At 45.9% G+C, this 26,536-nt stretch overlaps 1 protein-coding gene across 2 annotated transcripts in view; it reads left to right on the top strand.

Moving 5' to 3' along the window:
• The window catches only part of ARHGEF12 (Rho guanine nucleotide exchange factor 12), an 88,855-nt gene that overhangs the window by 21,587 nt on the left and 40,732 nt on the right, over positions 1 to 26,536 (top strand). Inside the window, exons 2-4 of one of the 2 annotated variants that reach the window (XM_059719665.1) lie at positions 16,287 to 16,310; positions 16,908 to 16,996; positions 18,652 to 18,708. In XM_059719665.1, coding sequence (XP_059575648.1) covers positions 16,287 to 16,310; positions 16,908 to 16,996; positions 18,652 to 18,708 — 170 coding nt within the window. The remainder of the gene's footprint in view (positions 1 to 16,286; positions 16,311 to 16,907; positions 16,997 to 18,651; positions 18,709 to 26,536) is intronic. The other variant, XM_059719666.1, reaches the window with a different exon arrangement.

Genomic DNA, 26,536 nt, shown 5'->3' with positions numbered 1-26,536 from the left:
AGTCGTTCACAGGTTTCAAACAGAGGGGACGTGCTAAAAATAGCCCGCTACTATTTAGAAAATGATATTGCAAGCCACAGAAAAAGATAGAAGGATGGAAAATAATTTCCCGGCCAGGGAATGTTTTACGAATTTAGAGCCACAGAGCAGATAGATCTCATGGTAGGACTTGATTTCTTTGGCTTCCAGTCTGCTGTATAATGAGGTCTGTAGCCTGGATGTGCCAGTAGCTTCCAGACTGCAGTTGGCCGCTACAATTTGGTTGTGATGCTGGCAGATCACGTTTTGGCAAACGGGCCCTGTAGATTCCCATTGCAGAAGGAAGCGAGGAACCCATATTCCTAATGCCTGAGGTTGCTCGTTGCAGTTTTCGGCAGCTCTGTCTTAGTGGTAACCCCAGCAATGCAGGAGAGACATGGCATTCAATTAGGACTAGCGTTCAAATCAAATTATCGAAAAGGATTTCAGTGAAATGAGATGGTTTCAAGAGAGGAGCTTAACTGAGCATCTCTCTTTCCATCTCATCTCCTGCTGTAGGCTGCGACATGGATGCTCGCTAATGGAGTGCCAGTCAGCCAGCCCATGGCCCCCGGCACGGTTCAAGCCCTGGGAAGATTTACATTAATCAAATGCAAGCAGACAATGTAGCGTAAAGAAATGTCTATCCCGTGAGCACTGCTCACCAACTTCATTAGGTTATTGGTGCAGAAGAAGAAAATGGCCCCTTTACCCCAACCCTCCTCCTCCAGGCCTGGACAAGTCGCCTAGCCCAGAGGGCAGCGAGCTCTGTGTGCCCTGCGTTGACCTGCTGATCTCTTTCCTGGGCCCAGATGGCTTTCTTCCCCTGCCCAACCCATTTTAGAAGCAATGCAGAAACCCTGTTCTTCTGAGCAGGATTCTGGGCTTTCAGTGACGGGTGCTTGAAACAAGCCCAAACGGCATGGTGCGCAGCGCCCCGGCACTCGGTGCCCCGGCAGACAGGTGGGAAGTGTGTGCAGCCAGATCTGTGCTCTTTTATTGCTGCCCTCCCTAGAGTAATCGGAAAGGTCCTTGTTGGGCTGCCCAGCTGTCCCAAGCTCAGCTCCCCCTTGTCTTGTGGCATGCATCCTCCAGGGGAGGATGGAGATGCTGTTTTTCTGCCTGCCCATTAGCAGCACAGTTCTGGGCCTCAGCTGATGATAGTTGGGAGGAGGTGGGAGAGAAGAGGTGGAGTTTCTTCCCATCCCTCAAGTGGTCAGTAAAACAATCAGACAAATGCCTTTCCAGGAATGTCAGAGGAGCATAAAAAAAGCCCAGAGCCTCCGACAGGGGCTTGCACTTGGTGGAGAGGACCGGGGCCTATCCTGCCCCATGAACGTGGGCCTCTGGGGGGGCTCCCTGCTCTGCTGATTTTGCCTTGTGATCCAGGTAACGTCTGGAAGTCTTTGTTCCCTCTCGGTGGTGCTTGAATATGGTGAGAGACTAGAAAACTGCTTCTGTGAGCGCAGGGGGAGATGAGGGGGAAGGGCCATGCCTGTAATACTGGCCGTGGGCATCGAATGGGGGATTTGGGGCACGGCTACATGCTGCTCCTGATGCTGTTCTTTAAGGTCTTGGTTTTAAAATTCAGCGGTGAAAGATGCCCGTGGTAAAAATGCATGCCCCGGTCTCCCGGTTCAAGAACAAAGGTTTTGACAGGCAAGGGAGATGCCTTGCTCGGGGATGCAGGCAGCACGTCCCTCCGCTCAGTCCTCAATTGTGACTGCGTGCAAGCCCCGGTGGACGTAGCAGGAGCTCCTGAGCATACCTCCAGTGAGATTTGATAATCTGTTGTTTGTGATCGAATTAATTCCCCCTCAGTGCCCGAGAGGGTTTTGAGGGGGGAGTTGGGGGAGGTTATTTTGTTTACTTTTTTTTTTTTTTTTTCTTAAACGTGTTTTTTCTTTCATCTTTTTCCAGTTTTTGTTTTTTTTCCCAATGGGGTCTTATTTAAAATCCGACCTGCAGCTATGGAGGATGAGCTGACGGTGAACTGAGCTGACAGTCTGCTCAGGATTCAGACGGCATTAATGTGGATTTCTCCATTTGTGCACTGTGTCAGCAAGCGGAGGCTCCTCCCTTTGCAATGGTGTCTGTCAGTGCATGGAGGTCGGGAGCAGTTGTGAAGGTGGCGTGAAACACAAACTGTTGCCTTTTCTTTGGGAATATCGTGCTCCAAAGAAGGCCTTGCCCTTTGTGCCTAGAAGGTCTTTCCCGGATAGGCGCTGCTTTGGCCTGCCCTGCCATGAAGAGCTCTGTGTGTGAACTGAGCATTAATCCTGCTCATTGTCAGAGCTTGAGGCCTTTAGTGTGGAGCATGTACTGTGGGGCTGATGTGCTTTGAAGGTGTAGGGCAGAAGCAGCCTGATGTAGACACCAGGGTTTCCAGGGGGGTTGGGTTCATCTCCAAGTTGCCAACACACATGTTGAGATATTTTATTGTTCTCAGCAGCTGCTTCATTACTCACCAGTATTTGTGTGTGTGTGTGTGTGATGATTTCACAGGAAAGTCCATAGGGAAGGAGAGCATTTGTACAACTATTGGTTGTGATAGATTTGCCCTTGCGTGCTATTCTGGAGATGCCCAAGTCTGATGTGAAGATTGTGGCTTCTCTACTGAACTCTGTTTGTCTCCCTCTCTTCCCCTTTTTCCCAGCAGAAGACAGTGAGCTGAACCCATGTTTGATCTAGTAGCCCGTTGCCATGGTCTTTCCTGAATTCAGGCCTGCGACCTCTTTCAGAACAAATTGAGGGGAGGATGAACCAAGCAAGCCATGTTGGGGGGGTTAAAAAAAAAAAAGACAATCCACATTTCTCATGCAGCGTGCTGTGCAACCAGAGTTTGCCTCCTGCCCTCCTTCCAGCTCAGCCCTCCATTTCAGTGCTGGGTGTGTAGAGGTTTGCACAACACGTTGGTTTGTTTGGCTGCCTTTGGCTTGGTAGGCACTGCGTAAGCATAAGATATCAGGAAGAGTCACTGGTCTCTGCAGTTAAGGTTGAAGGCAGCTTTCCAACATAAGCATAATTTATTATTTCTTTTATTCTACGTTGTCTCGCTTTGCCAGAACTAGGGAGTCCACCCAACCTGTCTTGTGATCATATACCAGAATGCAAACTATTTGGGATAGTTGTGTTAATTGCATTTCTCAAAAAGAAGAGGCGGTCGTTTCATGTGTTTTGTTAGATCTCGCATGGCAGGTCTAAGACCAGCAAACTCCTATTCCCCTCAATGTTTGCGTCTGCAGTAACAAACTTCAGAGCATCAATACACTACCAGTGATAAACAGCCACGATGGACACGGTGGGTAGCACTCAAGTGTTAACGCCTGTCCTGTAGGTTAGGCAGCTTTTATGGTAATGATTTCCATGACCTGTCTATGTTCCCAGTGCTTCTGGTGGAGCAAGATATGTTTTAATTATTTTTCCCGCTGTGAACTGGGGCCACTAAGAGCATTTTGCCTTTGGTTGGTTTTGGATGTGTTCAGCTGCAAATTAGTTATTGTGCTGGGCAAACATTAAGAGCCTCACAAAGGTCACGAGGGTGAGTATCTTTGTGCTTAAACAGTGGGGATGTGATTTGAGAAGCGAGGCGCAGCTCCATGCGAGCGACGCAGACTTAGTTGTGTGCACACAATTAAGTGTGTGCCTTCTGCTTGCCCAAGCGCCTGGCTGGATGGGGGTAGGTCTGGAATCGGCCAACACCGCCGTACTAGCATCGGGCTTCGAAACCAGTAACGTAGATTTACAGCTGTGAGAAATCAAATCATTAAGGAAGGACAGAGATTGGCCATCTCTTAGGTTTTCAAACTAAGACTTTTCTAAAAGAGATGCTTTATTTAGAGCCCAGCTCTTTGGCTCACTTCAGACATAGCAGGATGAAATGCTACAGTCTCCGTTAGACGGGAGGTCAGATGAGATGATCTAATGGTTCCTTTGGTCTTAAAATAGGGCTGCGTGGATTAAGGTGTCACTGAGTTATTTATAATATCGGTGTTAGAATTCCCTCACCAAAGGAACCTCTTAGTCAAAATATTGCACTAAATTGTAGTTGGCTTCGATCAGTGTTTATGGTCTCTGAGGAGGAAGAACCGAATATAGCTTTTTTTTTTCTTTTAAAACTAAAAAGTTGCATTAAAAAAAAAAGGAAAGTATATAAATATCATTTGGAGAAAACCTCAAGGAAAAAAATGGCTTGTTTAAATATAGGAAAGGGGAACGGGAATAGGAAATACTGTGTAAATATAGGAAAAGTGAAGGAGATGCAAGTCTGATATGTTGGCAAGTTTTCTTCAGCTACAGAATCAGTGTAACACCTGTAGCCTAATCTTACTTCCAGTGAAATCCATTGGAAAACTCCAGTGTAGTCAGCGGGGGCAGGATTTGGTGCTTCCAGACTGACCTTTAGTGTGCCTGCTAAGAGGCAAGGGTTTTTAGGGTGATATCTTTGCTTGGACCGACTGTGTAGCTAGGATAGTTAGACAAGCTTTCGAATGCAAGACATAGTAGGTCTGCTGAGAAACTATTGTCTAGCGGGAACTTTCACGTAGGACGGTTTGTGATGGATGCCTCCCACGTGGTGCTGCTGTGCCTCGGAGCTGCACTTGCACCTGTATGCACTTCAAAGCTTGTTCTTTGAGCCAGACTTTCCACAGGGCTCAAATCTGCCCCTTACCTTTGTACGCACAATTGCAACAACAAAGCTAGATGACTGGAGACAGCATCCTAGCAATTTGACTTTTGAAACACTTCTCATGCAATCCAGCGTTCCTCCTCCTGAGCACTGTCATTTGCTGTTTCAAGGGCTGTCTTCGCACTTGTCTGGCCACTGGCTCACAACAGCCACAAGTATGAGGAGTCATTAATAATGATCTGATGAAACTCAAAATCTGCATGACATGCTGGGGCAACATGACTGAATCCCAAGCCCCCCTGCGTGTGTGGGACTAGCATGTCCTGTGGAGACGAGATGCTTTCGGTTTCCTATGGTTGGTTTAGCAGAATAAAATTGTTTGGCACGCTGTGTTTGTTCTTGCCTCCTTTGCTTTGATTTTCATGGGCGTCTGAGTCGAAGCTTTTTCCAGCCGTGGAGTAGGTGGAATGGTAGTGGAGCGTGGGGTGGTTGTGCAGGCTCGGAGGGGTGTTTCCATTCAGCCAGCTTTGTATTGCAATTATTGGCAGGCAAAGCAAACATTTAATTTCCACAGTAATTAGCTCAGTGGAGGGAGGTAGGTTAATTTTGACTGCCACTCCCTGTCTGCTTAAGAAATCTGGTTGCTTTATGTGGTTTTTGTACAGCAGAGTGGTCTGAGATCAGAGGGATTTGAAACTTTTTTTTTAAATTAATGGCTTCTGAAGGGGAAAAAGGCAACAAAAGGCATCAGTTGTGCTCTTGAGAGAGATCTTGGTTTTTTTCCCAATGAGCAGACACTAAGGTTGTCAAGACAACATGAAAATGGAAAAAGGTTTCCTTTACTGCTTTCCCGGTAGGAGCAAGCCAGGTACTACCACCAAGTGCATATATAAACTTTGCAACCTCAGAAGCTCTGTCTACAATATACCAAAGCTGGAATAGCCCTGACACCTGAAATCAAAAGGCTTGACTTTCTTAGCTCACCTATTTAATATGTAACACAGTGGTGAGTGCTGTGGACGTTTTTACCTCCAGCTCACAGTAACCAGAAATCCCTATCTACAACAGTTGTTTTTTTTCTGTATAAAGTCATGGTAAGATGGTATTTCTATTTGTCCATTTTGCAAATAATTGATTGTCCCACTTTAATTTGCTTCCTCTTCCCCTCCCACTTGCTCTCCTTCACAGCTGGGAACAAAATGAAGCGGTAACTTTTGACCCATCAGCCCTTGACAGCCAATAGCAAGTGCTCGGTGGCCCCTGTTTGGGACCCTCTGATTTAGGGCAGGTTCAGCATGGATGGAGGGATTCTGATGCAGCGTTTTCCTTGGTGATCTAGATGCTGTTGTTTAGTTCTTCAGATCGTCAGGTTCTTTGTAAAAGGAGCAGCTGAGTGGGAAACAGAGCAGTTTGCTTCATTGCAGCCTCTTTATTGGTAGTTCTGGTTGGCTTGGCTCTTCCTACCCAGTCCAAGAGATGCTTGACAATAGCTGTCCTTTGTGCTGGGAAAGGACTAACTTCAAGACCAGTGCGTGCGGAAACTGTGGTGCTTCTAAAAAACAGACTTTAACAAACTCGGGGAATTGGTGGGCAGGATCCCCTGAGAGGCAAATCCGAGGCGAAAGGGAATCCAGGAGAGCTGGCTGTACTTTAAGGAGGCCCTTTTAAGGGCACAGGAGCAAGCTATCTTTGCTTGCAACAGGAGGCCAGCATAGCTAAACAGGAGATTGAAACTCAAAAGCCACTCCTGTAAAAAAAAAAAAAAAAAAAAAAAAAGTGGAAACTTGTTGATAGTACTAGGGAAGCGTATACAAGTATTGCAGGGGTGTGCAGAGAAAAAATTAGGAAGAGCACATCAGGTGAGATGCAGCTGACAAGGGACATAAAAGGTAATAACAAGGGAGTTTACAAGAATGGCAAAAGTAAGAGAAAGACCAAAGAAAATGGTAGGTCGTTTAAGGAATGCAGAAGGCAATCTAGTTGCAGATAATGCAAAGAAGGCCACCTTATTTAATGCCTTTTTCACTTTCATTTTCACCAGTAGTGGCAGCTACCAGATGAGTGCACTTGGTAAAGAAGATGGGGAAGGAGACAAAGAACAGCCTAGAATAGTAGAAGAACAGGTTAGGGATTACTTGGAGAAGCTAGATGCTTTGAAGTGGGCAGGGCAGGGTGAGATGCACTCTAGCGTACTGAAGGAATTGGCTGCGGTCATGTCAGAGCTAACAGCAATCCTCTTTTAAGAACTTGTGGAGGTCAGGTGAGGTCCCAGACGATTGGGAGAAGGCAGACCTGGCACCCATCTTTAAGAAGGGGAAGAAGGAGGATCTGGGCAATTACCAGTCAGCCTCACCTCTCTACCTGGAAAGATCACAAAGCAGGTCCTTAAGGAATCTGATGTGATGCATCCAGAGGAGAAGGTGATTGGGGAGCAGCCAGCATGGATTCACTAAGAGCAAGTCATGTCTAATCAACCTGATTTCCTTCCACGATAAGGTGACAGACTTTGGAGTTGGGGGGAGTGGATGCAACATGCCTTGACTTTTAGAAAGGCTTTTGCTTCCGTCTTCCATGACATTCTCATCTACTAGCTAAGGAAATACAGACTAGACGAAAGTAATGCGATGTGGATACGTAGCTGGTTGGATCGTCATGCTCAGCAAGTAGTCAGCAATGGCTCGATGCCTAGTTCGGAGGAAGTGTCAAGTGGGGTTCTGCAGGGTTCGGTCCTTGGTCTGGTGTTATTCAGCATCTTTGTTCCTGATTTGGGTGATGGGTGTAAGGAGGTACAGCCTTCAGGGGCTGAAACACTAGCTGCAGATAGGCAACGCTTTGTAACCTGCCTGGCTGGAGGGCTGGGAGCAATAAGTGAGGGTGGAGACGCAAAGAGAGTTAACAGTAAGGCTGTGATCCTGAGAGAGAAGCACAAAGCCTGGGTTGCCTTTCTCAAGACCACAGGTTTTTGTTGTTTGCACACTTGGTTATTTTACACAAGCAAAGCTGTCGCCACAGAAACAAAACAAAGAGTAAAATAAACTGGCTTGGAAACTCAGAACATGGAGCAGCCTGGCCTTGAGAAGGAAGTTGGGTTGCAATGGGATCTAGCAGATTTGTGGATGACATCAAGTTGGGTGATGTTGCTTGTCTTCTCAAAGGTAGGGCTAAGATCCAGGATGACCTGGATAGAGCGGGAAAATGCTTTGCAATCAAGCAGATGAGATTTAGCAAGGACACATGCAAAGTCCTGCACCAGGATGGAGGAAGTCCATGCACAAACCCAGACTGGGGAATGACTGGCTAGGCTGCAATTGTGCAGAGATGGATCTGGAGGTGTCAGTAGATCATAAGCTGAATATGAGCCAGCGGTGCACTCTTGATCTGTCTGTCTGTCTGTCTGTCTGTCTGTCTGTCGATCTATCTCTAAAAACCCCCACAAAGAACCAAGCCAACCTACTGGGTTGTCTTAACAGGAATGTGAAGAGAAGTGATTCTGCCACTCGGTTCAGCACTGGTGAGGCTTCATCTGGAGTAGTGTGTCCAATTTTGTGCCTCTGACTTCCAAAAAGGATGTGGAAAGATGTGAGAAAACCCAGTACAAAGTGACCAAAATGATGAGGAATCTCAGAAGCAAGACTTATGAGGAAAGGCTGAAAAAATTAGGGTTATTTAGTCCGGAGAGGAGAAGACTGGGGTGCTTGATAACAGCCTTCGGGTTCCTGAAAAGCGATTACAAGGAATGGAGATAGGCTTTTCTCTGTGGCCATAGGGGACAGGACTAAGCACAAAGGCCTCAAGGTGCGGCAGAGGAAGTCTTAGGTTGGAGATGAAGAGGAACTTCTGACTGTGTGAAGGTGGCCAAGCTTTGGAAGAGGCCACCTAGAGAAATTGTGGAATCTCCACTTGATATGTTCAAGATCAGGTTGGACAGACACTTGGCCGAGCTGGCTTAGTCGGGATGATCCTGTCTTGAGCAGGGGGCTTGACTGGGTGACCTTATGAGGTCCCTGCCGGCCCTAGTTTCCTATGATCCTAAACCTTGGGGGTCAGGCTGTAGTGGCAGAACAGTCCTCAGTGCTGAAAATGCTGGCCTGTGCAGAAATTGTGCGGTGACTGAAAGCTCTTGCAGGGTCCTGGCTTCAGCAGCAGAGCAGCACAAAGGCCACATTGAGGAGAGCTGCTGGGGAAGCCCTCCTTCCTTGCCTGCTCTGTAAATGCAGTTCTTTCTCCTTGAAAAGCCCTGACATCAGCTCTTGGATTTTTCCAAGTGCTTGTGTCATGGAAGGGAGCTGAGGCACTTGCCGGGGCTGGGACTGAATGGCTGAACTGTACGTGGGACTTCACCAGAAATGCTTTCCCCCTCCCCTTTCTTAACCCTTTCTGTTCTCAGGGAAATACTAACTCTCACCCCTGAGCCAGGGACAAGATTGGGGACACAACTGCAGTCACTGGTGTTTTCATAGAAATCATGGAAAATGAGGGTTGGAAGGGACCTCAGGAGGTCATCTAGTATTTTGATTTTCAAATCCTCAAAGCCCGTCCCTCTCTATTCACTCAGTTCAGTGGCCTAGCTGCAAGCTTCTTTGTGGAGCTGAATTCATCTTCCTAACACCAGGATATTTCCCAAAGCTTGTTAAACCTAGTTTCCCACCTGCATCAATTATTGCCCTGGGTGCAGAAACCAAGGCCCAGAGTATGCATTTGTTGAAAAGTGCTGTCATTTCCCCTTTTTTCTTCTTCTGTTTTTCCTTGCTCGTGGTTTTCTCTTCTTTACCTCCTACCCCCAGTCTCCCGGCAGCTGCATGGATAAAAGCTTGCCAGAGTCTGTGGCCTGACTGTGCTGCATTGAACTCCTCATCACCAGTGGGGCAGTGTCACCGCACTCCTGAAGCTGCTGGCAGCCCTCTTCTTTTCGAAAGCCCTTCCAGGTTTCAGAGCTAACAGCTCCCCCAGCTCTGAAAGTGTCAAGACTTTCCCTGGGGGAGTTTGGGAATGCCATGCCTCTGGTGCACCATCAAACATTGCATTTATTTCCTCTTGCCTGTGAGTGATTCTGCTGATTTTTTTTCATTCCTTCTCAAGTTGGAGACTAGTCCTAATAACTCTGAGAAAATGCATTGATGGATTATCACAGCTACTGCCTATTTTTTTTTTTTTTAATGAAAACAAGAGTTACATATGTCACCCAAGCCCTGTAGCGTTGAAATACTCCTACAGTTTGCAACAGAAATATTAATAGATTAAGCAGACGGTGGGTGCGACCAAAAAAAAAAATTAAACGGAATAGAGGCTATATCAGCGTTTTCTGGTGGGCCAAAGCTCCAGCTGAAGTTGATGGGGATATTTATATGGTGGAGGGTTGTGTGCAGTCAGCACAAGGGGAAATAGCCAGACTGGCTCTGTCATTAGGTTTCTTATGTTCCCATTTTGAAGGCAGAGACTAGGTCCGTTCACAGAGCTGCCAGTAATCTAAAGCTAATAATGCCGCGAACGATTCTTCCATGAGTCACTGTGTCAGCTGCGGCTGCTGCCCTGGACTCCGACTAAAATAACAGGATTTTTTTTTATTTTTTTTTTAAATCGCCCGGCTCAGTTTTGCTGGCTCCTTGCTTCCAGTCTGAGATCTGGATGTTAGCTGGGAATAGTCCCTGTTGCCCCTGCCCCCCATCTTTAATTTATAACCCTGCGTCTTTGAGTGTTATGCAGGTTTTGTTCAGGGGAGGACTTCATGGTTCCCACAGGTTTGGGCACAGCATATAATTTTGGTGGGAAAGCTGATGCTGCCTAGGAAACCGCTCTGTAAAATGGGTAAGTCCTGAGATGCCACTGGTTGCTGCACTGGGATCTAGTGGAAGACACCTGGAGAGCTGCCACGTCACTGCTGCAGTTTGCGGGTAGCACGATGACCAGACTTCCTCCTGCTTCCTCTCTTGAGTGCTAATAGCTGGCCACTCGCTGCATCTGTGTTTCTGTCTGTCCGCCTGCCTGTCATTTGCTGTCTTATCAGTTCTTCCTACTCGGCGATCCTCCTCTGCAGAACATGCTTTACTCAATTCTAGTGTGACAGAAAACTGCCTTTAACGTGGTATTAAGATCACTTTGGTGCTGCTGTAGTTTAGGTCGTGTCAGTACTGTCCCATAAGCTCCCCATTCCTGGGGCTTTGAAACCCAGATAACAAATAGCCCTCTGAATTTTTTGAGTAAAATGTGAGAACAGAGCAAAAGTTTTTTTTTGTGTTTTTTTTTTTTTTTTTCTTTTTAAAGTAGAGTTCTGATTTGAAAAGCACCTGCCTTGGTATTGCAAGCATCCGTGTTCTCCGTCCCTTGGAGACGCAGGTCAAATGCCTTGAATTTATAAGAAAAGCTGGTCTTTCTCACACCCGAGATGGAAGCTTTGTCATTTCTGCTTTGTTTATTTTCATTGGTGATAAAGATTGCGCAGGCTGGCGTGTGGATTTGTCGGAGGTGTCAGATATGGCCAAGCTTGCTTCCTCAGCGAAATCTGCATTTGTGGTTCTTTCCCACAGATCTGGGAGAAAACGCAGTAGAAAATGTCACTGTTGCTTTTTGTCACTTGGTGTCGGGAGCTGATGACAAATACCCGCCCCAGCCCATTCTGGAGCGAGGGCGCTTGGTGGTAGCCTCCTGCCGAATAAGGGAGTGCCATTTTAAATAGCCCTTTCTTAGAGCAAAACACTTCTTCATCTTATTCAGCCTTTATGGAGAAGTAAGATAGGAGGATTTCTGATGTCAGATGTAAAATTCTGCAGGTGGAGTTGTCCGCAGCAAGTTGCCGTGTGATCTAAATAACTCCAATAAAGTAGTCATAAAGTTTCCTGCACTGCTGTTTGTCTCCTCATTACAGATCACCTCTGCCAAGCAAGTCGTTCTCAGCTGTTTCTTTTTGAGCCAGTTTCACAGTATTAGTTAGTTAGTGCTGGTTATAGCTATTTAAGCCTTGATCCGGAAAAAAATTCTGCGCCGGTTTAATTTAAAGTGCATCGGTAGGTCCACCAAGGTCAATGGGATGATAGTTAAGCAAATGCATAAGTGTTTCCAAGGTTGGGATGCACATTTGAATCCAGGTGTTTTTCTCTTTGAATTTCTGAGATGACAGACAATTGAATTCTAATAAGATTGTAATATGAAGAAGAAAAACCAACACAGTTAGCTGAATAATATGCTATTTATGGTCGGATATATTTCCAGCCTCTGGGGTTAGAAAGGAATGCTTTGTACTGGTGGAAAGCTGGGAATTCTTCCTAGTCTTGGTGTGTCTTGATGCATTTGATTTCTAAAGCTATCTTTTTTTTTTTTTCCTTTTAGCTTAGAGGTGCTTTTTGGGCAGTAATCCAGCACAGAATGGTGTGTAGCACACATCAGGCCAGTGTAATTTTCAGTCTCTTGTAATATTACAAGTTTAGCATATTCTGTTCAGTTCACTCGTCACTTAATTTCTTTTGCTTAACATATTTACGGCCAAAACAGGCCTACTTTTAATAGCCTGTCATTTGATGTCAAAGTGATTTAAGTACTTTTAAAATGAAATTTGACTTGGCTCTTACTATTGCTCTTGGTATTTGGGAGTTGAAGAGAGAGTGGAACAACTAGTTTGAAAATGTGCTGATGTGCATTACTTATCAGACAAAATGTCTACCAGGCTTTTATCACACAGCCTTAACTTGCCAGCTTGATTTGGAGCTGCCTCCCCAGCTGTTAACCGCACCCTGCTGTAGCTACAGCTTGTAGGGTGTTTGCAATAGTAATTGAAATAAATATGTAACATGCTGTATTGGTTGGGTGTAGCGGGGCGGGTTAAAGATGAGGTTTCAGCAGTACTTCTGCGAAATTAAGGTTGAACTGCAAATAAAAACTGAATGAAGCATATGAACGCTTACTGAATGTCCACAGGCTGTGGCAGGCACCTGGCAGAGAAATAAGGATTTACTTACAACTTCAAAAAGATCTATACTCAGCCTTGTGATGTTCAGGGATCCTGTTTTTTTTCTCATTTAAAAAAATCCCCAATGTTTGGTTAAAAAATAAAAAAGTAACCCCAAATCCACATTTTCCCATGATTTAAATAAAACACCACTAACACCCCCCCATCTATCTATTTAGATGTATATAGATAGATATATCTATATAGAGGTGTGTGTGTAAGTGTTTCATTCTTTTTTGTACAGGTAACTAGAATCTGGAATCCACTTCCAGCAGCGGTGGTGCAGTCGCCATCTCTGGTGGTTTTTAAGAGGAGGCTGGACAAATACCTTGTTGAGCCTGTTTGAGCCCAATTACCTTCTGCACATGTCAGGGGACCAGACTTGATGATTTTATAGGTTCCTTCCAGTCCTCCTTTCTATGGTTCTATGAGTTAAATCATGGAAAAATGTGGATTTGAGGTTACTTTTTTATTTTAACTGAAAATTGGGGATTTTTTAAAATATAGATTTTTATATGTCTATATATAAATATATCTATATATAGCGGTGTTTCATTTTAATTATGGAAAAATGTGGATTTGGTTTTGTTTTTTTTTAACTGAAAGTTGTACATTTTTTTTTTTTAAATCAGAGAAAACCAGGTTCCCTGGTGATGTTTTGTCCTTCCGTTCTCTCTGATGCATTGCTGCCTGTTACTTCTACAGTGAAATTGGACCCTCTGAATCTAACCCATGGCTGCTCAGACAGTGTAATTCTGGGTCCTGCTGCTTTTAATGTGGCACTTATCCAGTATCTTATCCTGTGCCTGTTTCTGCCAAATACAAGCAAGTTTGGCATTTAGGCACTAAAGGGTATCCTGAGCAAACCAGAAATGCAAGGAGGTATTTGCAATGGGAGTGTGTGGGGCTAGATGAAGGAGGGCGCCTGTGCCCAAAAGCCTACGACGAACAACTTGCCAGGATTGCAAACAGCGTGCCTGAAAGCTTGCAAAGAACAAATTTTCCAACAATTCGGTTGATCTAATAAAAGAGATTGCATTTACCCAAATAACCTCGGCGGGGCTAGATGAGAAACTTCTTCTATCTCGGATGCACCCCCACAGCCTAGCAAGTAGGAACATTAAGGACATAGTTATGGTCTTAGCTGAACATGTCTTTTTTCCATCTCTGATTTCTGAGATTCTTTCAGTGAGCTGGAATTACTTCCGGGCTGCGCATTTTTCTTTGAGGGAGATTATCACTGCTCCAGCTCGAATGCAGCTGAACAAAAGCCAAGCTCTCTCTCCCCCATCCCCGGCACTGTTTTGCCAGGTTTTACCCAAAGCCTTTGAAGTAAAACTGAGCAACTGGAGGTAGAATTGCAGTGCTTTTACACTGCAGGAAAGAAAGAACCTGCAAGTCCCTTCATCTTGCTGCTTCCAGCGATCGCACTGAGTATGCGCAGGCCTGGGAGGGGATTTGCTGTGATCCTGACCTGCTGCCTGCCCAGCTTCCCTCCGCTATTCTCCTCCCTCTTTGGAAGGGGGGGAAGAAACTCTGGAAACTGGCTTGAAGCCAGCAGCTGGGAAGCTGCTTCCGGGAATCGATCCCAGAATCCTCGTGGAGCCGCGCACCTCTTGACGCAGGCGGCATTGTTCTGGAGAGGGGAGTTTTGATGCAGGAAAGAGGCAGAGCCTGGCGGGCGTAAGTGCTGCGCCTGTGCCGTCCCAGGATGGGATTTCTTTTCAGCTCGGAGCTGCTTTCAGCCCTGCCAGCCTGAGCAGGCCCAGTTGGCGACTGGCAGTCTCTGCCGAAATGCCATCCCTAAAATGAAGATAATCATCGCTTGTCATGCAAGGACTGTTCTGAGACTTTGGCTCCGGTTCAGCGAGATACTTAAACACTCGCTTAACTCTTCAGCGCAGTAATAATTCCATCTTTTGGGGGTTTCCCCCCCAGTGAAACTATCTGTGTGCTTAAAATTAAGCATGCGCTTAAGAACCTTAATTAGCTGAAGGAAAACCCTGAAGTCAACAAGCTCATTTATGGGAAGGCAAACCAGAACAGTGTTGCATAAGTTTGTATTTATTAAAGCTTAACTGCCTCTTGTTTGTCAGCCACTAAAGAAATGCAAAACAAGAAGCCCACCAAACAAAACCAGCAGGAAGAGGCAGCTTCATTTTTGCTTCTAATGTTTCACTTGGGTTTTTCCATGTCCCAGAATGATGGCAGAATGCTTTAAGTCAGGCCAGAGAGTGGGATTTGGGGGGTTTCTTTGATTTTTAAAAACAATTGAAATGGTTCATAAAAACATGCCTTTCCTACACAGTTTCCCACAACTTGTTTTAACTTGGGGCCCTGTTGTCCCATACTTCTGAAACTTTTGCAAAGTATATGGCAGGTGAAACAGAGATCCGTGTAAATAGTCATCTTGGGTATGCTGCTGTGCCAGAAAACCCTGGACCGTGCGTGGTGTGTGTGTGTGGTTGGAAATGGGAGTCTCCAGACTGTCCTGTGCTTTAAAAAAAAAAATAAATAAAAGAAGCTTTTTCAACCTGAATTTGTCATGTGAGACTATATGCCAACCTCTTTTTTTTTTTTTTTTTGAGCCTATCCAGTTCAAAAATTGGATTAAGAAAGAGTTAAAAGTAGTGTTAGGCCCTGCCAGTGTTTGTGGTGTTTTACTTTATACTTTCCTGTTTTTAATTTAGTCTTTTTTTTCCCCTTTCGGTTGCTGCTGTGTGAAAACCCAGATAAACAGGAGAAGCTGCCGGTAGTAAACAAACTGGGAAAGTAGAGAGGAAAATGTGTTCTCTCTAATCTTTCAGTCCTAATAATCTGAGGTGGCCCAAGTAACAGCTGTGTGGGGAAAAAAAAACTGGGACAAAAATGTGTCTGAAGTTTTCTGTTCCTCCCAAGATATCACTGTGTATTGCTTTCCAGCCAGGGCTTTAGAAGCACTTGGCAAATAGTAATGCATTTTGCCTACTAAGACTTTAAAGGTATAAGGGAACGTGAGCCCCATTTTGCAGATGGTGAAGCTTTAGAGCCAGATGTTTAAGGAGCAGAAGCTCTGTCTCTTTGATTCCCATCCCTTGGCTTTACTTGGTATTGAACACTTGTTCCCCGCTTTGAGAGGGGGTGAGCTGGGAGGTCTTGTGCTCGAATGCAGTGATTCTTGCCCAGGCATGCTGGGGCACTCTGGGGTGCCCCCGGGTTCTTTTGGGGTGCCACGAAGTGTGAGGAGATGAGCCAAGCTTAGGCTTGTCCCTGCCTGGACGATCCCCCACCCCTGCTGCTCAGCCCCTGTGTAAAGCAGTAAGCACTGTAATAAATTCATTTTTTGAAATTGGATGCCATTCAGATTGCAAAAGTTTTATGGAGGGGTGCCTTGAATCCAAAAAGGTTGAGAGCCAGTGCTCTAGCGCTGAGACCACTGGCGTTCTGATACCGATTCAAGACTTCTACTTCTGGTTTTGCTGCTGGCATACTGGGAGACCTGGGATAAGTTGTACAGACCTTTAGCTCAGTTTACTGAACTGTAAAATGAGGCTGATGATCAGCTCAAGAGGATTTGTTATGTTGAAGCGGAAATGCAGAGGATTCGGGGATCTTTGTGAAAGGTGCTACACAAGGGCAACATAGTCTTATTCTTTCTTAGAATAAAAGCATCAAAAGTAAAATGTGTTTCACTAAACATTGTTTTCTTTTCTTTTTCAGGTTTCCCCTCAAAAAACCTACAAGGTAAGAAACTGGAGTTTGCCTGCTCACCTGTACTGCAAGCTGATACTTTTTAATGTTGTAAACTACTTAAAAATAGATTAGGAATCGGTGTGTATTGCTGAGTGAGGGCCGTGAAATGCCTAGATCAGGACAGTTAGCTCAAAATATAATTATCGACATACCCACCATAGATGATATAGTGTTACTGCTTTGCATGTCAGCAAAGCACAGCAGCTGGTGTCATTCAGGATTTGAGATGGTCATAGGAAGTGACTGTAGGTTGGTACTTGTTATACAGGCTCTTAAATATTTGCTCCAACATTTTTGTTTTTATTTTAAAGTGAAGATCTTAGAGATTTTTTTTTAGGGAGCTTTTGATGTTTTTTGGGGGGAGGGGGTGTTTTCCTTTACCCCTTTGTAACTTTAATTCATTTTTAAAGTGAAATTTGGCAACAGCTTGGATCATAAGAAAGAGCTTAATTGCTTTGAGTGTTTGCAAAGGTGGGTGGGATGTTAGCTTCTCTGATACAGTTACCCGCTTTTTGTAACAAAGTTTCAGATCTAACTGATTCTTTTACCCTGATGCAATCCCAAATTGATTGCTTTTGTTGGACACAGGCATGGCAGCATTCTGAGCAGAGAGTCTCCAGCCGACAAGAAGCAGAAGGTTGAACGCTGCATCAGTGCGCACGACTTTGATCCTACAGGTAAAGCCCTCAAAACATAATTCAGCTCTAGTATTTGAAGGATTGTAGGGCAGAGGGGGAGTAGATGGGTTCTGACACTTTAAGAAGGGCAGCATTCAGGTGCTATTCAGTACTCGCACGAGCTTTCTGACACACTGGGACATCTCAGTGAATGTGAACAACTTGATTTTGCTTAATGTTTTGGGTTTTTTTAGCAAGATGGCCGTCAGCTGGGCAAAAGATAGATTTAAACCAGTGGTGTTAGAAATAGAGTTCAGAAACAAAACGTGTCCCAAGTTTTCCATAAGTGAATATTGTAGGTCTAGTTGATCTAATAAAAGATATCACCTCTAGCCTGCTGACTGTTGTAGGTTAGAGTTGGTCTTTCCTAACTCAGTGAAGCAAAAGGGGATATGTAAAGTCCTGTGGGTCTTGAGCAGTGACTTGCTTCAAACGTCATTGGATTTGACCCCTCCCTGCACTCTCTGGGATGAATCTACCCTTTCAAGCGCTTAACTTTAAAAATATAGTATTCCTGGACATGTACATTTTTCCTTTTTCTTTTTTTTTCTTTCTGTACCTTCCATGAAGCTTTGGACTATCTTTGTCAGCTCCAGAGTCTCTTGCTGTCTCTTGTTTTAGGCTGCATGCAGAGTCTTCCTCCTCATCCTCCTAAACAACTAACCCAGTGACTGTTACGTGTGTTCACAGACCTGTCTGCCAGGCTGTCCTGGGAGCCTCCTGGCCCAAGCAGTGCGTGTGCTTCTCATGCTTGTGAATTCCACTGTTGAGCCCTCTAATTCCTTTGGGGACAGTAGGACAGAGGAGAATTGAATCTGAGGGTTGTAGACCTTGTAGGACGTGTTCTTGTACAGAGCAGATCAAGCTGACGTTGCAAATCGTACTGTTGCAACACTTCTACCAGTAGCTGCATGGTTCCTCCCTTGTGCAAAGAACAGATTATTTTAAAATGGACTTTTAAAGTGCATTTAAAAAAAAATACACTGGGAGAGGGAGGGAGAGGCTAAATGTAATGTTTATCTCCGTCTTCTTTGCTTTTAGGGGTGGGGGAGATTACATGCTTTGATTTGGGTTGAGTTGGGAGAAGGTCGCAGCATCTTGAACTGCTGGTTCAAGAAGCAGTGTTTGAAAGCAAACTCTTTTGGGGAGGGGGAAAGTTCTCAGGATCCTGGAAATGCCTTCCTCTTGGGTGAGGGCTGTCGGCCTGCTCCAACGTTGGTTGGTGTCTAGTCTGGTAGATGGACTCTGTTGCAGCCTCCATAAAACATCTGCCTTTGGGGAAGGTGGATTCAGAGCATTGTGCAGTCTTACTTATGCAAAGTCTGTTTATTGTGGCAATAGGTGTTTTGGGGTGTGTTCACTCACAACACTGTTATTTTGAGCAGTTTCCGTAGCTCATTGGAGAGAACCTGTTGCATTTAGTACTCTGCGACGGGCCCTTCCTGTCTAGTGTTACCTGTGTTCACACCTTACTCCAAGTGCTCCCACTTGCGTGGTGTTCATGCCTTATTTGTGTCTTGCACGATTTAACCCGATCACATAAATCATTCTGGGTTTTGTTTTGTTTTTTCTATAATGAAGTTTTTTTTTCCCCTCATGTTTGGTCTCCATATTTTCTATATCTCTCTTTCTCCTTCTCTCCTGCTCTCATGCAGATAGCTCCTCCAAGAAGACAAAGTCTAGCTCGGAGGAGAGTAGATCCGAGACGTATGGTAAGCTAAAGCAGCCACTGCAGCCTTGTCCTTTTCACAGTCTGCTCCATGCTTCCTGTCTGTGCACCGAGGCCTTTGCCCTTCACCTGCTCTGCATGGTGTGCTTTGCAGCAGGGAGACGGGCGCTTGGGTTTTATGTGGCTTAAATGTATAAGCTTGTAGCTGCTGGATACTAACCCGTGTGTGGCAAGCCTAGGCTGTCTGCCATGTTCTCCTGTCTTCTGTTCCCAGCTGGGAAAGTTTTGTGACCGCTGTTTTTGGAGAATTTCTGCCACCGGATCCTCAGGGCAGCACACCAACATGTTTAACTCCAGCTGGATTTTTTAGGGTTTCTTGCTGCGTCTTGCTTTCACTGCGAGATGTTTGTCTCAGCAATTCGCTTTTGGCATCACGGGCAGAGTTTCTCATATCAGTCCTGTTTAAGGTCCCTAACCTGGAGAAATGTTTCCATTTGAATCCTCTGTGTTATGGTAGGCTCCTGCAGTTTGTGTTGAGCTGCGTTTTAGGATGTATATACAGTTTTAATGAAACCAGGCACCTTGTGCTTTGTAAAAGTAGTAGCTTCCCTGGAACACGCATTAGGCTTTACCTCCTTGTTTTGTGAGTCCTCTTAGGCCAGTGGAGCTTGGCCCATAACAGCTAAGAAAAGCCTACATGCACCTTCAGGCTGAGCCATGATAGAAAACGTTTTGTATCAAATATAGCCTGAGTTTGCTCACCCTTTCCTCCTTTGCCTGTTGACCCCCTTTAGTCTGCGCCTAGCTTGTTGTTTCTTAATTGAACTTCAAAGAAGCCAGGAGCCAGGCTCTGTTCTCACTGGCATCTGCCTCCGATCCACAAGGCTGATGAGAGTCCTCCTGGGTAGGTACGTGATCGTTCAGTTGTAGACCAGGCAGCGTCTTGCCTATGGGACAGTCTTAAGACTGTTTGGACCCATGTGCTTCCAATCCAGCTGGGTCTATGCAAGGTCCAGATAATTGTCTCTGGATCTGAGGACCTGGCACAGGAGGACTCCCCGTGTAAAACTCTTCCTTGGTCTTGGGACTCTGCAGTTCAGTTTCTCTAGGCCCCAGGCCTAGGGCTTTGCATTTTCAAGCAGTCTTGGTTCCTTCGGGCATTCTCCCTGAAGCCCCAGTGATGTAGGCACCATTTTATAGCTCAGCTTTTTGGGGTCATGCAGCAGATAAAGGAAGGCACACTTCTTAAACACCCCCAGTCCTTAATTTGCTTTACTGTTAGACAGTTCAGGAGACTTTCAGATACAGGCAAAACAAAACACAGCAGAAAAGCCTAAATGCAATCCCCTCCCCTCCCTTTCTGTAGCCTCATCTCTCCTGGTAGTCTTTGTGAGGGAAGCTGCTTTCTGTCCCTGCTTTCAGGAGCCCCTTTCTGTCCCCGCTTCACCAGCTGTGTCTTTTTTTGTTGTAGCCAAAGGCCCAGCTCCCTTGCCACTTTTTCCATCAGTGATGCCTGCTTTTTCATTTCTTCCACGGGGACTTTTTTCCCTTCTGCAGCCCAGTGGGTAGAGGAACAACTTGATTAGAACTAACCAGTGTTTATGTCCCCATTTTGGCTTCAGGCTAGATCTATATTGAGGTTTGCTGCCAGGGCTCTGTTAGGTAAGAGTGTTTAAAAACATTTTTAAAAGTAACTCTAGCTGGCATAGCTATGCCAGCAACACCTCCCATCAAGGTACAATTTCTGCAGAAAAAACTCCAGTATTGCTATACGGGCAGAGCCTTGGTAGAGTAGGTGAGTCCTCTGCAATTTTCTGTGTCTGCTACAGAAATGGGTTTTCCACTCTGCAGTGAAAATTGAAATAATCCTATTTCAAAAAAGCAGAAGTTGCAATTTGCTGTGGACGCATTCCCTAAATCATCAGGCTGTCTCCTGAGGAGCTTTGGGAGGGCCTTGATCAGCTGCAGCTCTGGGCCTGTCTGCTGCATCCAGAAGGAAGGAACCAAGAAGTTCCTTGCCTGAAGATCTTGCATCAGCATTTTATATTGTTGCTTCTGACAATCTAATGTTGAGTCTTTCGCCAGTCTGGAGTTAGCCACGGCTTCTCAACGGCAAGTCCTGGCTCGTTGGTGACCTTGCAGCTGTGCTGGCCAAATCCCAGCCTTGGGCCTCCACTCCTTTGTGCCTAAGTCTGCTTTGCTGTTGCAGACTGGAAGAGCAGCAGGCAGACTACTCCATGTCGACTACAGGAAATGTTCAATATTCCTCATGGAATGTATCTGTGTTTATACTCGTCCCTTACAGTACATTGTCCTGGCTTTTCATGGATGTATAAAGAAACGTGACTTCCTACCACAAGTCTCTACTTCCCCCAAAGTTTCCTGCAGATGCTCTGTGTGCAGGAGCAAAGCGCCCAGTTTCCACTCCTCCTTCCTTTCTGATGGCCTTTGGGTTAGACCTCATCCTGTGTTCTCGCTCTCCCCCTAGCTTTTTCCTAGCCCTGTGGTATGCGTGGAGAAGGCCGCTGTTTGCTTTGGACGGGACCAAACTATTTAAGAGCCTACAAGTAGAAATAGTGAACTTATACTTTTTTTCTTGCTGGTGACTAGTTTTTGACTAGTTTTTGACTCGATCTTTGGCTTGCCATTAGGAGATGAGTAACAGAAATGTCTTGAATGGCAACAGAAAAATGAGGTGTGGCTTTCAGATGTGTGTTTGTTCTTCAGAGCTCTTGAAATCCCACTTCGGAAGAGCAATAAGCCAAAAGCCCTTGAGTGACGCTATTACTGGTTGACTACAGAGCTTGGCAGGCAACCCCACTGTAATGTCTTGAAGTTAATTGTAGGCTCTCTAGCATGAAACGAGTTTGACATCTTTCAGAAAAGCAACCGCCCTTCTCTTATAGGTCCGTGTTTAGTGAAGATGATCATAAACGATTGCCAGTGTAGTCTGAGGATTGTGACACAACATTGTTCAGTACCATTGTATGATGATGCAGTTGAGCCTTTTGTTGCATGTGTTGGATGCCTGTTTTCTACAGAAGGCAGCTTCATCCCTTTAAATGGGTTTCAGACTAAAATTTAGTAGCCGGGATCTTGGTATGAGTCATTACTGCCAGTTGCACTTGTTTTATGGCTGAAAGCTTGGGGATCTTTCAAGGCCTTTTCTGTAACGCTGTCTTCAAAATGCATTTCCTTTTACATTTAATGCTAGGTCGTGATGTGCAGTGAATTCTGAGAATTGATTCCCTTGTTCTCATAGATGGGATCAAAGTGGCTTTTGGTTTCATTTTTAGATTTCAGATTTTTTCCCTGTTGATACCTCCCTAGTGCTCTAGCTCCTTTGTTCTCTCTTCTTGCATACCCCTTCTCTGCATTGTTGCTTCCTGCCATAGTCACCATCTTTCCAGTCATTGGGCTTTGAAAGGTCTCTGTGGACTGACCTCATCGTTGTCCTTATGGCTTAGAGTGCAAATGGCACTTGGCCACACTGAAGGGGCATGTGTTGCTTCCCTAGAAAGTGTTGTTTCTATCTAATAATCTTTTATTCCATGTCTTTGTATAGCAAGGACACCAAAATTAACTTTGAAAGCCGCCTTCAGTGCTGTTTGCTGACTTCCAATAGTAATTTATCCCTTTGCATTTGAGGACTCGTTTCATTTCCCATCTAATGGAAAGGTTTGAGGAGTGCTGGTCATCAGGTCATTTGCCAAGGAGAACCTAAATATGTTGGCAAGAACTGGCCACAATACTGAATTTCTACCCCGGGGGAAATTCTGACATTTCAACATTTATTCTTATCTGACCATGGAACAGTTGGAAATTACTGAACTTTTGCTGAACCAAATTCTGAATAATTTGAGTAAAAATTTTAAAAAGAAATTCTGGAAACCCCCCTTGGAATGAATCACTTTGTTCTCAAACTGGAACTGACCCCAAAATGCTTGGTCTCAAGTCAGTTGGCTGTTGAATTGCATTGCCCATTGAGGTGTAGCTCTCCATGGGAAGGTGTATGTCAGGAACTATCTTGTCCCATTTTTTCGTATGGGCCAGGCTCCCTGCTTGGACCACTTCTCCCTTAATATTGAGTCATGAGATGCATGAGGCCCCTTGCAGCTCCCCAGAGGGAAAGGTGTGTTGCATTAGGTGAGCTGTGGTTTGTGCTTTTCCTCCGATGCATCAGGCTGCCTCTAAGGTGGTCTTCTGGGGACTTGTAATGACTGACAGCAAATGCAGTTGTATGTTTGGCTGAATGAATGCTAAATGTTCAGGGCAGCATGGAAAAATGAAATATTTCGATTTGGACAGAACTGACTTGAAAAGGATTTTATTTCTGTGTCCCTGATGGAGGAAGAGTCTTCTAGCAAAATGCAGACTTCCCTGCGAACAGCTTTGAGTGTGCATGCTCCATCACAAAATCATTGCAACAGAAAATTCCCATTCAGCTTTAGAAGGGACCAAAGAAATAAGTTAAAGACACCCAAGTACTTTCTCTGTGTGACTCTCTGACTTAGTTGTGATGCTCCGACAGTCTTTCACAGGCCTAATAATATGTAGGAAGGGAGCAAAAAAGCTCTTCAGCTGGAACTATAGAGAAGCTCAGAATACATTTGTCCAAACTGACTGGGGTCAACACCCTTACAAGTACCGTGGAATCAATGAACATGAAAGGTTAGGACCTTGATTATTTTTCCTGTCCTACAAAAGGCAGGGTTCCCTACAACCGTGCTTGAGTATTGGGTCAGTAATGACTCAGAGGGGGGTAAAGGGTAACTGTTGAATAATTGGTGTCTAAGATTTCCTTGGAATTCTCCCTTCCTAGTACTGACCAAGCCCAAACCTGCTTAACTAAAATACATAACAGTCTCTGTGATATGGTATGGCTTCAGGCCAAGAGCACAATAGTCTTTTTCTGCATGTAATGGAGATGAGGGCTTTTTTTCCTTCTCTAAATTAGTTGCTTAAAAAAATAACCCAAACCTTTAAAACACCCATTAGGCTCTGTAATATAAAATGAAATACAGTAAGCATCATTAAGTCTGTCTCTGCTGTGGGGACAGTATTCCTTGTCAGGGGATGTAAGGCATTCTCTCATGCAGAAATGTTCTTCATTGCACCGTGATCTGACCGGGCCCTCAGCTGGAAGGATGGAGTTTGCAAGGTGGGATTTCCAAAGCTGGGAGCCTTAAGGTATCGCTTTGGGTATGGACTCCTCTTTTTGGAAATAGAAACACGCAGGATTTGAATGACATCTCTAGAGACAAGAGACCTGATCGAAAGCTCCTGCTAACTATCTTCTAATGCATCTTTGCAACATGTCCACGCTGGTGGTGTGTGCGCTGGCGACAGCAAGTCATGACGCTAGAACAGCTCACTGAAAATGTGGCGGCATCTTGTCTTGTTGCACTCAAGTGGCTCGTGGCTTTTTGTGAGACTGCTCGCTGATGGTTCTCCAGCTGTTCAAAGCTGGGGGTGAAATGAGGGATTACTCAGGGCCTGATCTCAGTGATATAAAAACAGAAATGCAAGTTGAAGAAGAGAACTGAAGTGTGTTCTTTTCTAGCTTGATTGTGTGTAATGTAACTTATTTAAAGAATGTCAGTGGTGGTCTGTGTTTTGAAACTCTTTCCCTGGTGAGAGAGAGAAACTGCAGTAGAGTCTTGCTGCTGTTCCCCACTCCCTGTTGCAGGCAAAAATTACTATATTGGGTCGATGGTTTGTGTCAGGTTCTTCAAAGAAAGGGTCCAGTAAGTCCACAAAGAAATATCATGGTAATTGGGTCTCTTATTCCCAGCAAACATGGCGTTGCTATCAGGTAGCTGGGGTATCCAGAATCTAGGGAATCAATTGAACACAGTGTTTTGTTGATATATTTACAATTTGAAAGCAATTCGGAAGCCTACCTGTGCCTCAATCACTATAATAAATTCTAAATACCTGTATATTTTGGTATATGATTTTGTGTTTTTTATCATGGAAAATCAGAGCTTCCCCCTGCCCCCTTAACAAATCAGGGTGCAGGTCCAGGCCCCTCACTCACCACCCACAGCCTCCCCACCACCCCAACCCTGCTGGAGGGAGGCTCCCAGCTGCCAGGGCTATGGGGCCAGGGACACAGGTCTGCAGCCTCATGCTACCTGTGGCAGTGCCTGAGCCGTGGCTGCTGCTTGCGGGAGGCGGCAGCTGCTGCAACGGAGCAGAGCTTGGAGCCTGGCTCCTGCCCCCCCTTCCACCCTGATGCTCCCCACCCCCTGGGGTCTGCATAGCCCAGCAGGTGGGACCTGGCATGGCGGGGCAGAACAGGGCTGGGCAGGGGAGCTCGGTGTCGCCACTGGGAGCCCCGCACCACCTTTGTGAGGCATCCCCTGCCTGCCCAGCAGCAGCGAGGGGCACAACTCTGCGCCGCCACCCCCCTTGCTGCTGGATAGGTAGGTGACACCTCGCTGGGGCAGTGCAGGGTTTGCAGCAGAAGGAGCTTCCCAACCCTGCCTCATTCTGCCCTGCTGTTCTTGGGCCTTGCTGCTGGGCCACGAAGACCCCAGGGGGAGTGCAGCCAGGTGAGGAGCCTAAGCCCACAGCAGGTAGCCTGCCCTGTGCGCAAATCTGAGGGGCACGTGCCCCCCCTGTCCCGTCTCCCCACCCTCCCCAGAGTGCATGCAGCGGTGGGGAGCCAGCCCTGCCCTCTCTGCCCCCTGCCAGACAAGCCGCCCGCAGCCTCATCCTGCTCCCTGGCCAGGCCCTATATAGTTGCTCATGGCCCTGGGCCCCATTCCCCACACCACCCAGGCTGGGCAGCAGCCTCAGCCCCAGCCCTGCCCAACTCCCTCCCTATGGGGGCCTCAATCCCCCTTCCTCCCTCTGCCAGACTTACCTGTGAGAGCTGCTCCCCAGGCTGCCTGGCGGCCATGTGCATGTGTGAGCGTACACACACACACACGGCACCCCTGCCTGACCATCTTCCTCCTGCTCCCCCCAACCCCTTGTGGGCTCCAGCTGTGCCAGCCTGCTGAGAGCTCTTTGCAAAAGTGGAAAATCTGTGTGTTTCTCTGTTAAAATGAAAAATCCACATTTTTTCTTGGTTAAAAGTGGAAATCCACATTTTTTTTTATTTTTTTTTTCCATGGGAAATGGAAAACCCAGATCCCTGGTGATGACCCCAGTTCTGTTAAGATCATTCACAGCCAGCCTGATGGGGAGATCTCCAAGAAGCATGCACTTGATTAACTTACGTGGTGTTGGAAGAGTTAGTGGCAAACAGTTTCTGAGCCCTTTGGTACTTGTTGGACTCCTCTGCCCCTTGTCAGATTGGCTTGTTCTGTAAAATTAAAGAGAAAGCAAAAACCAGATTGCACGGTGAGATGTGAGGAATCTAACTGCATGTGCCACCTTTTGAGCAGCGTGGAGTGTAAATAGCACTATCTGCACTCTATTTACTGGCATGTATTAGCCCGCCCTCCCATGCTGCCAGGTTCAACAGAGGAGAAAACTCACAGATGCATCACTCTTCTGCACTGCTGAATCTGGAAGAGGAATTAAACGATGTGGGGAATAAAGGGTTAATGCAGTCAGGCCTGTTCTGTGCCTTTAAACCAGGAAGGTTCTTATTAGTAGAAAGATTAGCTGAGGCCTTACTGAAAACCTGTACATCTGGCAGCAGCATTTAAAATGAGCGTTTTTTTAATGAAATAGCATGTGTTCGGTTTCCCACACCCCGCCCCGGGGCATCGTTTTTCTGAAGCGAGGCTTAGAGAAGCTTGGTCATGTAGAAAGGCAGGAGGCGAGGAAAGGAGGCATGCTTTTCCCCTGCAGTAAATGAGGCTGTGAAGGTGAGGATGCCTTCTTTGGCCATGGCCACCCTCAGTTTTGGTCCA

The sequence above is a fragment of the Alligator mississippiensis genome, chromosome 16 (assembly GCF_030867095.1).
Source record: "Alligator mississippiensis isolate rAllMis1 chromosome 16, rAllMis1, whole genome shotgun sequence".
Taxonomy (NCBI): Eukaryota; Metazoa; Chordata; order Crocodylia; family Alligatoridae; genus Alligator; species Alligator mississippiensis.
This window is presented reverse-complemented; position numbering and strand designations above follow the sequence as displayed.